Source organism: Pezoporus occidentalis, unplaced genomic scaffold (assembly GCF_034315485.1).
Source record: "Pezoporus occidentalis ecotype Australia unplaced genomic scaffold, CSIRO_AGI_Poc_V1 ctg120, whole genome shotgun sequence".
NCBI classification, from domain to species: domain Eukaryota; kingdom Metazoa; phylum Chordata; class Aves; order Psittaciformes; family Psittacidae; genus Pezoporus; species Pezoporus occidentalis.
In genome coordinates, this window is record NW_026912995.1 from 2,069,850 (window position 1) to 2,083,310 (window position 13,461).

General features: G+C 37.7%; 2 protein-coding genes and 1 long non-coding RNA gene across 13 annotated transcripts in view; 1 reads left to right on the forward strand and 2 right to left on the reverse strand.

Annotated features, from left to right (window-relative positions):
* Positions 1 to 5,526, forward strand: part of RARB (retinoic acid receptor beta) — a 329,638-nt gene extending 324,112 nt beyond the window's left edge. For all 9 annotated transcript variants that reach the window (XM_062607210.1, XM_062607213.1, XM_062607211.1 and 6 more), the window contains 2 exons: positions 1,092 to 1,250; positions 4,089 to 5,526. In XM_062607210.1, the coding sequence (XP_062463194.1) occupies positions 1,092 to 1,250; positions 4,089 to 4,285 (356 nt within the window). In that variant the 3' untranslated portion in view covers positions 4,286 to 5,526. The remainder of the gene's footprint in view (positions 1 to 1,091; positions 1,251 to 4,088) is intronic.
* Positions 1 to 13,461, reverse strand: part of LOC134157824 (uncharacterized) — a 308,975-nt gene that overhangs the window by 232,664 nt on the left and 62,850 nt on the right. The gene's annotated exons all lie outside the window — the stretch shown is intronic.
* Positions 5,586 to 13,461, reverse strand: part of TOP2B (DNA topoisomerase II beta) — a 63,525-nt gene continuing 55,649 nt past the window's right edge. The window contains exons 28-36 of one of the 3 annotated variants that reach the window (XM_062607209.1): positions 12,452 to 12,649; positions 11,956 to 12,100; positions 10,671 to 10,829; positions 9,652 to 9,859; positions 9,066 to 9,145; positions 8,676 to 8,786; positions 7,231 to 7,347; positions 6,288 to 6,385; positions 5,586 to 6,071 (exon numbers count right to left, since the gene is read on the reverse strand). In XM_062607209.1, coding sequence (XP_062463193.1) covers positions 5,910 to 6,071; positions 6,288 to 6,385; positions 7,231 to 7,347; positions 8,676 to 8,786; positions 9,066 to 9,145; positions 9,652 to 9,859; positions 10,671 to 10,829; positions 11,956 to 12,100; positions 12,452 to 12,649 — 1,278 coding nt within the window. In that variant the 3' untranslated portion in view covers positions 5,586 to 5,909. Of the gene's footprint in view, positions 6,072 to 6,287; positions 6,386 to 7,230; positions 7,348 to 8,675; positions 8,787 to 9,065; positions 9,152 to 9,651; positions 9,860 to 10,670; positions 10,830 to 11,955; positions 12,101 to 12,451; positions 12,650 to 13,461 lie in introns of all 3 variants that reach the window. The other 2 variants (XM_062607206.1, XM_062607207.1) reach the window with 2 other exon arrangements.

Consider the following 13,461-nt stretch of genomic DNA (forward strand, 5'->3'; position numbering starts at 1 on the left):
CTTCAAGTAAAATCAGGTAAAACCATGAGTTTAGAATACAAGAAGCAACTCCTCAGATCATTTACAAAACCCTTTGTGAATTTCTGTTATTTTAACTGCCTTGTCTTGCTCTTCCTCCTTTGCAAGCTCTGGCCTGGCAACACACCAGAGTTGTGTTTAGTTGTCCATTTTGGTGAAATACAAACTGGGTGCTACTAGAGGATGTCTAAGAAAACCAGAGTCAGTCTTTGTTGACAGTGGCCCTTTAGTACAAAACTTTTCGTTTTTATGTGTCTCTAACCATAACCCTTCTCAAAAGCATTGATGGGGCCCGGTAACAGGTGACTGGTGTGTCTTGGTTTATGGGTGACGTTTGCTGTCACTCAAGCTAGCACTGCCATCTGCTGATACCTGATGGTAATTCACTTCGGTTTAATATTGAAACAAAACCTAAATTAGCTGCAATCTCTTTATGTACCTATGTAGGTTATCAGTGATGCATACAAAATTAATTCTGAAATATCATGGGATCATAGAACAGTTTGGGTTGGAAGGGCCTAAAGGTAGTTCCAACCCCCTGCCATGGGCAGGGACACCTTCCACTAGACCAGGTTGCTCAAAGCCCCATTCGACCTGGCCTTGAACACTGCCAGGGAAGGGGCAGCCACAGCTTCTCTGGGCATCCTGAGCCAGGGCCTCAGCACCCTCACAGGGAAGAACTTTTTCTAATGTCTAATCTGAATCTCCCCTGTCAGTTTAAAGCCATTCCCCCTTGTCCTGTCACTACATGCCCCTGTAAAATGTCCCTCTTTCTTGTACAGAAATCATTTGCAGCAAGGTGTTTTCCCCTTGCAGAGGGCAGTACAAGAGCAAAAAATTCTGGACCACTCAAGGTGGTCCACACCTTTCCAAGGAAAAATGAATCTAAGTTTTAGAAAGCCATGGTTTATCCTCTTCCTCTGGAATACTCACTGCAGAGTGTGGGTCATAGGTGGAGCAGGAGATGAAATTCGTGGAGTTCTACTCAAGCACATGGAGGAGCTTCTGTGACTTGGAGTTTGTATAAAGATAAATATTTAAAATAACACAAGTGCTATGGTCCTTCTCTACAGATCGCCAGGACCTTGAAGAACCAGTGAAAGTGGATAAGCTTCAGGAACCATTGCTTGAAGCACTGAAAATCTATATCCGAAAGAGACGACCCAACAAGCCTCATATGTTCCCAAAGATCTTAATGAAAATCACAGATCTTCGTAGCATCAGTGCAAAAGGTACAGTGTCTCCCAATAACTCAGCAATAGTGTCAGTGTTACATGTCAGAGGAAACAGGCCTAGAGACTTGGGTTATTATTTTTTTAATACATCTAGGAAAGGTACTCGTGACCCTTCTTTTCTTTACATAACTCCTCTGTTTACTTTGGTGATGATACTTCAGGCACACAGTGCTACATTCTTGGTGCAACTCGAGTGAAAATGATGTTTAGGTGTAAGCAGGTTAGCAAATCATTAGCATGAACTCTTTGTTGGTCATTTTAAGACAAGATAAAGCCCTGAATGAAACCTTTCTTAATGTTTACAGGGGGGTGCGGGTCAGCATGTACTTAGCTGTCTGTACTAATGGCCTTCAAAAACCGAAGTCTGTTTGCATACAGCAGAGAGCATGTGTCCATCCAAATTTCCCCTGACTGTAGTCTGACATGCAGAAGGTTTAGAACAGATTTTATCCAGGATTTTGGAGATTCAGCACCTCTGATCCAAACTAACCTTGCTTACACATGGAGCAATTTCAGTTTAACGCTTTGTGTAGTCTCACATGCGATTGCTTGATCATGTGAAACACACACACAGTCTAAGCACTGTCACATAAATTCTCTAAAGCTTTCATTTAATCCGAGGGGTTCCCTGTTTGGCACGTTGTCCCTCACCAGGCGTACAGCCCCAGAGGGGAGGCCAGGCAGCTGTTCTGATGGTAGAAGTGGACTGTAGAGGAGCTATATCAGAGATGTACCAGCCTGGTTACAGAGCATCTAAACTGCTGCTGTTCTTTGGTACTGTGGTTGCTGCAGTTCTTTCTGACTGTGTTTACTCAGCTACAGATTTGATTGATAAAGCAAGCACATGAGCTTGTATGTACAGGCACCTATGTAGCTATAGACTGGATTTTAGAGAAGCTTTCAGCATAATTCTGCAATAATTTCTTTACAATAACAGAGTTTGTCCTTTTGTTTCTAACAGAAGTCTTATTTGAGAGACTTTTTTAACCAGCATTTGCTTGTCAAGTTGGTCGTTGCCTTTGTAGATTGTTTTTGAAGCTCATGAATTAAGGCAGGAACATAAACACTCCCTTCCAGTCCAGGGTTACCACCATGGCTGCTCTCTCCGGCATGTGCACTGCAGCAGCACAGATAAGGAGAATATAGCCAGACTGTTTTCTGTTTAATTTTGTTGGCTTTTCTTGCCTCCCTTCACATTTAAAAAGCACAGGTTTCTATTCCATCACTCAGATTTTAAGATGATCAGGAATCCTACGTAACTTGTTATGCTAGATATTTGAACACTGAGATTTATAGCTATAAATTTCCTGATGTCGTCCTGATAAAAGAAGTCTTTTTGACACCAGCAGCAAAATATGTAAAGCACGTTCATGCCTCAGTGTGGAGTAGAATCTTTAGCATATGCCCTCACTTTACTTGAGATGCAGTTCCAAAATACTCCTGTCTCTTTATGTTTATTAACTGACACTCAGTCTTTCAGCTGTATCATTTGTTTGCAACAAAATGCTGTATGTATTGAAGTTGCATTAGCATTACTGCTGCCACGTCAGGGCTTGCTGAATATGGGTTGCCTAATGCTGTAAGCAGTAGAGGCAGCAGTATAGAGCAGCCACAGCAGCTGAACTCTCCCACTTTACAGATCAGGCATTTCTCAGTAACAACCTTTCTTTTCACGTTCTTTTCTTCCATCCAGCATTTAAGGATTCCCATAGTTGTAGTAATTTACTAATTGCTGAGGGAACTGCTTAGAGGCAACTGCTCTATGTCAGGCACATTCCTAGACAGTTTTTAAACACAGGCCACCACTCACACCATATGTCTCTGCATGCTAACAAAGCACAGGGCTTCCTCAGAGCACTGGGTTGATGTCATGTACATGTCACGAGTGAACTGTGACTTGTCTGCCTCTCTGTACAGTCATCCCTGTATGCCTGTCACGTTCAAGAAGCCTTAGTGCACCTTAGCAGGCACTATTGGGTGGCTTTGTGTTGTTCGGGTTTTTTTCCTCTTACCTGGCATTAGTTGCTGGCTCACAGTTTGTGTAGTCAGGATTGATGTAGTAATTTTGTTTATTCCTACGCACATTAGCCTGCAACGCCATCTCTATCTAAAAATAGCTGGTGTTTTGTTAGAATTGACAAGGCCAAACAGTGAACAGTTAAGTCAGACATAAACAGGATCAGCATTTCTGTGCACTTGTGTGGTTAATTGGCACAACAGAGGATGTCTGAAAGCTACAGAAGACAGCTCCATAAGCCCAGTATCCTTTTGCCTGAATTTGTTCCTTCTATGAAACAGTGGTTTGCTAAGTTCTAAATCTTACTTCAGCTTTCTATATGGGAAGGAAATGTTCTGCTTTACATCACTGCAGTTCTCTTACAGCTATTCGCCTCGGCTATTTCACATAAATCAGCCAGAATGTTTGGAATTTTTGTCATTTAGTCTTTCTAGATCCAGTACGGATTTAAAACCATGAAGTATATTCCAATTTATAAGAAGACATCTACATAATTACAGTTTAATTTTTCAGTGCAATTTAATATCATTTTGGTTCCTCTATGAAAAGCATCAGTTCATCCAGTTTACCTGTATTGGAATATCAGTTGCTATGTTGTAATTTTAAATGAATTTGTTAAGTAAAGTATGCATCTAACTCCTTCTTATTTGTAATGAATGAAGTAGTTCGTTGACATCATTTTGTATGCAAGAAGTATAGGAGGAGATACCAAATCTGTTCAAGTAACGTATTCTGAAATGACTACTGATGATATTAACCAAAAGGAAATTGTAGGAATCACACTATAATGGGAAGGACTTTTTGTTTTCTCTTTCAAGGTGCAGAACGTGTCATTACATTGAAAATGGAAATTCCTGGATCCATGCCACCTCTCATTCAGGAAATGTTGGAGAACTCTGAAGGACATGAACCACTGACACCAACCTCAAATGGAAATACTGCAGAACACAGTCCTAGTATCTCACCTAGTTCAGTGGATAACAGCAGTGTCAGTCAATCCCCTATGGTGGAATAAGACATTTTCCAGCTACTTCAGACATTCCTAATACCTTACGTACAGGGATGAAAAGCAAGAAAAACATTTTTACTGCTGCTTAAGTTTCTGGACTTAATATATATCTATATATGTATATATATAGATGAAAACTGAACAAGGACCAAGAAATTTTCATATGTATCGATATATACTCCTTGCTGTTTAAACTCTTAAAACTAGAAAATGCAAAACTTTTGAAACTCCAAATCAGCCATTTCATGCAAAAAAAAAAAAAAAAAGTTAAGCTTCTGTTTTCTCCTCTGAGCATTCAAGACTGCATGGTGACAAGACAGATCTCAAATGTTAAATTCTGGTTGCATTTCTGATGACTTTGTAGATACAAATGTATGGCTGTACTTTCCATACTGGATGTTTGGTGCTTTCCCTTTGTCTCTCATACCTAAAACTATCAAGACACCAACCAGATGAAATGGACTACTGTACTCATCCAGGAAAGGAAGTTTAAAGGACCATCTGTTTTAGTTTAATATGAAAACTTGGCTTTGATGCCCTCAGTTTGCATCTCCTTCCTTGTAAAAAGTATACAAAAAGTCACTGCACTAGCAGAAAAGACAGCAGTAGCAGCATTAACTGCCAGATCAGTTATTCAGATGTCATTTGTTCTACTGTTAATGTCACTTTAAAATTCAAAGAAGTGGTTTCTTACCTGGCTGGTGACCTAGCTACACCATTAACTACTACACTTCTGCAGTTAATGATAGCCTCCAAGGCACAAACAGTCTTTAGTGTTACCATGTTTTTGTTTACTTGTCCACAAGCCATTAGGGAAGCTTCATGGGATGATAACCAGCAGACTCATTTACAGCTTCTGAATCAGTGAGTCTAAGGTATTTCCGTTAAGATTTGACTGCTGGGAATTAGCTGGGTTATCCAGCCTTCCACATGCTAGGGAAGTACAGCTAGGACTTCTAGGAACATAAGGAGAGAATCTGCCGCCTTGGCCTTGTTAAATCACCATGAAGCAGAGTGAAAACTGTGGTAGAATGGTTAACAGATTTAAAGTGTCAGTTTCTTAGGTTTCATTTAAAGCACTAGTGGATTTTTTTTTTTTATATATATTCTAGCAAGTCTGTGATGTACTTTCACTGGCTCTGTTTGTACATTAAGATTGTTTAACAATGCTTTCTATGTTCATATACTGTTTACCTTTTTCCATGGAGTCTCCTGGCAAAGAATAAAATATATTTATTTTAAAAAAAGCCAGTTGTGGAGTAGTCACTCTAGTGCAAACGTTACACACACACACACACACACAGAGTAGTTTTCCATTTTTTAATGTTTAAACTTCATTTCAAAAAGCAGGTTTGCTGTTTGCAACCATGACAATTAAAATGTGCTTTAGCACAGCTGTCTAGAACATCTCTACAAGCCAGTCAGACAAATACATGACATTTCAATGAGTAAAAAAGAGCATAAAACTTGTAGGTGTAAGAACAAATGTTAAAATGCCTACACACAATAATAAAAACCATCAATTACATTATCACATAAAAGAAGTCAAATGTACAAAAGTTTGCGACAGAAGGGACAAAAGGACAACACAAGATATTTGTTGGAAAACATTTGTGTGCTCTTTGGGCACTTAATTAAACATATCAAAATCATCATCTTCATCCGACTCTGCAAAATATTTCACTTCTTTTCTAGCCCGGCCTGTCCGTGGCTTTGGGGCAGTTTCAGAGGCAAAGCCTGACTGAAAGATTTCCACATCGGAATCCTGGTCAAAAGCAGCCTTCTTGGATTTCTTTGGAAAAGAAATGACAAATCAGTTATGATGCTGTGTACTTTTTCCCTTTTAATATTCACAGTTGAAGGAAAGCTTATCTAACATGTAATTTCTAAACAAACCTCATCCCCATATCTCACGTTAGCAATCTATACAGTAAGAACATGTACCTTTATATAAAAGTAATCTATTAGGTTCCCTTTACAAGGCGAAAAGAGCATATCTGGAACTGACCTTGCTTGGTGTTGACTTAGGTGTTTTCTTCCCAGGGTTGTAGTCACCTTCATTTTCTGAACTAGATGCTTTCCTTTTCTTTGCCCCTCTACCTTTACCTAGGTGAGAGACTGCAATATAACTTTGTTTTCTTTTTCTTTTTTAAAAACTAAAACTCCAGACTTAAGCAAACTGAAAAAAAGCCTAGTGAAATCACTTAAACATTGCTACATGTTAAGGTTCAAGCATCCTTTACAATTCATCCTTCTTCACAGCAGCAGCAAAATACAGTATCTTATTTTCTCACTTTTGAATCTTTTGCACTTTCTCTAGAGTCACCATTTCAATTCAAGTGTTGGTTCAAGACAGGGACAGACTTCATTAGATCAATGACTTCCAGACTTTTCACGTACTACAAGCCCTCACTCACCTGTACTGACTACACAGCATTAATTCACCTCTACTATTTAGGAGATTTACTGTTAAGATCAACTGTCAGCACTGGCACATCCTTTACAGACTCCTTGGATTACACTGCTTGATGTGCTGTGTTCTGAGGACTCTGACAACTGAGAACTGGGATACCAAAAATTTGGTTTAAAAGCCAGAAATCACTACTAAAATTACTACCAGATTTTACTATCATGTAAAAAGCTCAAAGAAAATAAGTAGTATCCAGTAGAACTGATGAACAAAAAAAAAAAAAAAGAGGGGGGGAGGTGGGGTATTAAGCACATTTCCAAAAGTGAAGGTCAGACATTGTTTTTCAGGAAAAGTCAGTGCACTGTATTTATCACAGAGAACGCACACAGCTCAGTAATCTACTAGTGATAAATTGACTAATAAATCAGTGTGGTTCTAACTTTGGAGACACTAGTCCTGCTTCCTTATAAAAATTACTACGAACCTGTGCTACAGAGAGCACAGATTTGCGTGTTGAGCAGCACAGCACCAAAACTCTTACCTTTGGGTGCTGCAGTCTTCTTTGGAATTCCAAATTCTGAATCTGAGTCAGAGTTTACAGTTTCCACCTTCTTGGCCTTGGGAGCTCTTTTAGGTTTAGGGGGCACATCTGGTTTTGCTGTTAGAATACAGATATTAAATATGGTAAATTCATGTATTGGTTAGAAGTATTAAATTCTATTAGATACTTCAATTACAGCATAAATGGCAGATTAAAACAAGATGAGCTGTTTCTGCATTGGGGAAAACATAGTTCAGCTTTTATGCTAAAACTATGTGGAATAAACAGGTTTCCTCTGTCATACTTTCAGGTGTATCAGTGCATTAAGTAAGTTCCAGTGGTTTTGATTAAATACTTTCAATCTTTCTGAGCACAAAACAGGTTACCAGTAACTAAAGCAGCAACACAATTTCTCCAGGTTGGATAGTTTAAACATGTTTGGATACATTACAGTGTTTACAGAGAGGGCTTGCCGTTTGTGACATTTTTGCCTTCACGGTAGTTTAACTGCAGGACAACTTCCCCCATAATCACTGCAGGAGCTTGAGTCTGTAACATCCTTTTTTGTCAATCTATCTCAGTGAAAACGAACTTCAGAAAAAGCAGGGAGGGGGCATATCTATGGATTTCTTAACTGCTACTAGGGGAAGAATACATTAAGTTAACCTGCAAAATGGTTGAAAGAAGTTTTAAAAAACAAAGGCCATGGCACTACATAAAAATGCTTTTGGAGGACAGAAGATAAAGCAGCAAGAAAAACCAAAATTATCTGAAAGACATAAAGGAAGAAAGGCAAAGATCTGAAAGTAATAAAATCCCCAGTCTATCATCTACTAAGAACTCTATTTTATAACCTGTTTAAAACCACTATTGGATAATAAAAACCGTTACATTTCACAGTAACAATGGTGTCTAGCATATGCTTTAGCACACATTTAGAAACAAGTGCAAGTCTTTCTCTTAAAAGTAGCACCAACAAGTGACAAACCAACATTGCCCTAAGTAGTCAGAGCAATAAGAAAATTACTGGCTGGGGTTAAACCACGACACCTGCTTAGGATGTAAATATTTCTTGGAGATTCCTTCTTTGCACTTGCTCTCCTTCCTATGAAAGTACGTTAGATCCCTTACAGAAGACTACCTTCAACCCCAAGGTCATCTTGTTTCACTTATTCCCTGAGGGTAAAAACCTTCCTTTAGTTAAACTAATCAAAGGCTGGACTTAAACTCCATATGTGGAAAGTATTAACTTTTGACACTCTGCTAGCCAGAAAGAAACAGATATCATTAAGAAGCTGGAAAAAGTTCATACCCTACACTGAATTTCACCAAGTTTAAAATAAAGGAATGCAGTCCCCACTTTGAAAATGTGAAAAGACAACACAAAGGTGGGAGGAGATCAGTTTCAAATAAATGGATGGCTTACAGGGCAATCCTATACGTACCCTTTTTAGCAGCTACTGTTTTACTTGTAATTTTCTCTGTTTGTTTGGGGTTAAAAGATGATGAGAAAACAGGAGCAGAATCCTCTTCATCACTATCCAATTTTGTTGTATCTACAATCCAGAGTAGATTTAGAGTAAGATTGATTCACTGCATATTTTAAGTCATGAATACTAATTATAGTCAACCTCAAAAAAGTGCTGCTGATACTAAAGCTAGGCTACAGCTTTCTCTCCTGTGATACAAGCTTTATTTCTCTAAGGATCAGAACCTCCTTCCCCTTCCCCCTTTGTAAATCTGGACATTGTTATTTTATAACAACTGTGTGATGTTTGTGTATACCAAATAAACTCCCTAATATATTGCCATTAGATCAGTGAAAACAAGCTCACCATCATCTCGTTTCTGCGAGTAAGATGGAAAAGAGAAGATGTTCCCAAAATCTTGATTTTTCTTATCTTGAGATGTTTTCCTACTTCCGAACAGGAAAAATAAATTACGTGAGTTGCATTAACTATATATTGAAGTATGTAGATAATACCCATGAGATTAAATTGCTGATTTAGCACTATAAAGTATTTTTAGCATTTTTATATACGCTTGCAGCAGTCAAACCCCTAAAAGCACCATTCAGTCATGAACTTCAGGCATATAAAATTAACAGAATTCTTTTTTTTTTTTCAATAGTGCTATATACCAGACTGGCACAAGATGGAAAACAGACAGCTGTAAAAAACGTATTTATCAGATGATATTACTGGCAGTGTACCATACTTTGGTAAGTCATGTTTGCCCCTACATAGGTCAATTGCAAGGCTGAGATAACACGTGCTTTCATTCCTCCTCAGAAATGTGTAAATATTATTTTATAGTGTACATGTAGAAGAACAACAGCTTGATGTTCCTCAGTTTTGTTCAGAAACTTCTGCATTCAAAAAGATTATTAGTTAAGAAACACTGCTGAGTTACAGTACTTACTCTGGAGATGGCTTTGATTTGGCTGGGGAGAAGTCATATTCATCTTTTTCTAAGCTGTCTGAGGGAACAAACTCCTCCTCTCTGTCATTTGTAACTGGAGAGGCTTTTACTTTAAGCTCATCCAAATCATTATTATTGTTGGCATCATCATCATCATCAGCATCATCTTCTTCTTCTGAGAAGTCAAAAGTATACTTGGGCCTCTCAGCTAGAGAAATAAAATCACATATATACACATTTCAAAATAGTTGTTGATGTTAATACATAAATCAATGCGGGAGTCACTAAACAGTCCCTGCCTCAGAGTACAGAAGAGAAAAGACTGGCGGTAAAGAAATTTCTTTGAGCCTGGAAGAATAGAGGGACATAATTTAAAGTTAGCCAACATCTAATACCACTTGTGGCTTGCTCAAATACCTTCAGCTAATGGGGTTATGAAGACACCACTGTATAAGTACTTTTAAAGAATAAGAATCCTTCACTTACAATTGAAGTTATCTGGAATTCATCATTAGAACATTCTTCCTAATCAAATGCTTGTAAAATTGATTGGCAATTTTCCAGAAAAATCTGTGTGTTTTGCTTAAACTGTCAGATATTTGTGTATTTTTCCAAACTTTCAGTCTCTGGTATTTTTACTTTTCATGGACTGTTCAGAATTTTTTTTTAGAAATATTCATAATCACTTGGGCTTTTGGACCTTACTTGACAGTATAATTACTTTTTTGTTTGTTTGTTTGTAAAGGTATTATCCTGTCTATTTCTTGTATAATTCACTAGTTTTTTGAGTAATTTCTGTTCTATTGTTTAGAATAAGAGAAAAGACTTCTGGACCAAGTTACAAAACCTTTCATATTGACATTAAGAGGTTTTTCACTAACCATACAGTGAAGAAAAAATAATGCAAGCTATCTGTAGGAGGAAAAGCCCTAAAGCAAGGGTATATATGGCCAAAGGAAAATGCAGGTTTGCAATTTAAACTTTCAGTCACAATGCACAATTCACAAAAGCTTGGGTACCTGCAGCTCTCCTAAGCAGAGAGTCTCTTGGAATAATAACAGGCTCATTCTCTTCTAATTCACTTTCAGATTTGGATTCATCATCCGACCATGGGTTTCGTTTCTTCACTTTTTTTGCACTGGACTTTGTAGATGATGGTGTTCTTCTTACCCTGGTACCTACCACAAGTTAAAACATTTACTATAGTCAGGGTAAAAAAATATTATTATCTTTTCTATTAATTTATGAAGAATAAATTTAGCCTAAATGTTTATCTTTCAAAGCTCTCCTTTAAATGCTGTAAATTTTCTTCTCCTTCCTGAAGAAGGATGTCATGGTAATTGTATTATTTCACACAGAACCTGACCTGCTGCTGCCAAACAAATTTATCTGGTGACTGAAAAGCATGTACATCTCTAATCTGAAGTTTTAACTCCTCTGAAAAAAAAAAGGGTTGCTGGGGTTTTCCATTGCTCAGGGAATATGATCAAGATCTGAAAAATCCAATTAATGTGGGAAGCAGAAGATACTATTGGGTGGGTAAAAATGCGCTCAGTCAATTGCAGGGCAAGTTAAGGTCAAACTGAACTAACTGGCTCTAGCTCAACACTGCCTAGGGTAGATCTGAACAGCAGGTAGACAACTCAGTCCTAACTCAGTTAACCCACTCAGGCTGGAAAATCCCCTGAATATTTGCATAACCACTTTTTATTCCTTTTTTTACTTAAACCTTCCCTTCTGTCTTTAGCTTTCATTTTTCTTGCTGCCCCTCCATTACTATGCATGTCTCAAACAGTAGTAATAAATTGCTACTAACAAAAAGAAAAGTTAACATAAATATTGTTTAGTCTGCCAAACCATAACATGTATAGCTTTTTAAAAGTCAGAATGACTGAATATGTTAATAGGAAAATATTTATTTAATCGAATTTTACAATCTCTATTATTACTCAGACTGAAGGCGAGTGCCACATCTTTCAACATCAGAGAGCATGCAAACAAGAAATTTCCATTTGCACAGAATTAGTCTAAATATGTCAAAATAATCTATGTTTCTACTCACAAATTCAAAGATTAAGACCCCCCCAAAAAACTGAACATAGGAAATGTAACATCCACCCACTCCAGAAAAGAGCTTAAATTTCACCAGATTTTCAAGTGTTTCCACACATCTTTTCAGGGAAGAAAATCAGATGAAATAATGACTATTGTGGTATATTTCCCTTCTCACCATGTGTTAAAAATGCATTTAATGCCCAATTAGTATACACAACTACGGTTACAATGGCTGTGTAAGAATCTTACCAGGCTCCTTCTTCTCTCTCTTAGGTTTAGGGGTTTTAGTTGCTGTGGCTGATGTAGTCAGTGAGTCATCCCCACCACCGTCAGCTGGCACACCACCAAAGTCTTCATCAAATTCCATTTTTATTGCCAAGGAATCAGTTTCCCCCTGAAAATATAAAAAAGTTGCTCAAAATGAAATAAATTACACCTTTGTATTTCAAGGTAGAGCTGGAATAGTTTTGTAGGAGATAATAAATGAAAGTAGACTAGTGTATTGACATTTACTGAACTGTCTTGGAAAGAAGAAGACTCAGTAAAACCACCTGAACAATAAGGAGTTAAAAGAGGCTTGCAAATGTAAAACAAATCCAGTATTAACTTTTTCATGCATTAGGTCAGCACAGCAGTATGGATACATCATTAATGAGGTCTAGCAGTTTGTATTTATGCTGCCAGAGTAGAAAAATATAGCAGTTCCATAGTAAATAATCTAACAATAGCACTAGTTGTCACTTACCTTTTTCTTTTTCAGCAGTTTCCTACTGGCATCAGCTTTCATGGCCGATGTAATCTGTGGAACTATTCTTCTGCCAAATGGTGACGGCATGGTCTCTTCCAACTGAAGTTTCTTCATTTTGGGTTTACCAACTTTGCCTTTAATTGGTTTGCCAACCATGCCTGCCAAAACATCCTCCCTTTCCTGTGCTTCTACTTTCTAACAAAAAATGAGGGGCAGGGTAGGGGGAACAACATTTAATAATGACAAAGTAGAACATGCCCATTCTTTAAGCTTCATCTCCTTCTGACATGGAGCATAAGACCTCACTTAATTCTCATTTGAATTGTTACACTTTCCAGTAACAGAAAACCAACCACTTAATCTTGGTAAATTCTTGATTACCCTTTACAGTTAAAAACTACACTTTTATTCAAGATTAATTAAATACCAACTTTTGGACACTGCTAGACTGAAAATCTTTCATCAAGTTTCTATTTCTCACATATGTGTCTGGGTACTGATGTAACTTTTCAGTATTTATTTCAGTGTTTAATTTAAGCAGCTAGCTTCTAAAGTCATTTTTAAGGAACATATCCCATCCCTTTAATCAGCTTTTTTTTCACGGTATGAACATACAGCTGAAATGCAGACATCTGAACAGAACACCTCCAATTGCAGCTGTACCACAAACACACAGAGAAATAGAACAAACATCTTATTTGTGTTATCCTGTGTCACCTCAAAAGATTATGTCATCCTTTTTCAGGTAACATTGAAAGCTGAGGCTCACAAGGTACCCACCAATAGGACTTCACCTCTCTCCAGATTTACTAACAAGTCAAAGTAAGAGCTCCTCATATGGTACTTATGGCCTACACACTCCATTCATACATAATACAGCTTTCTATCTGACAATAATTAGTCCCTCACAACCAATTACATCTTGTAGAACTACTATAATTATTACTGTTAACAGTTACTACTCCCAGGCTTTTGTGTCATCTGAAAACATTTCCTCCTGCTAATTT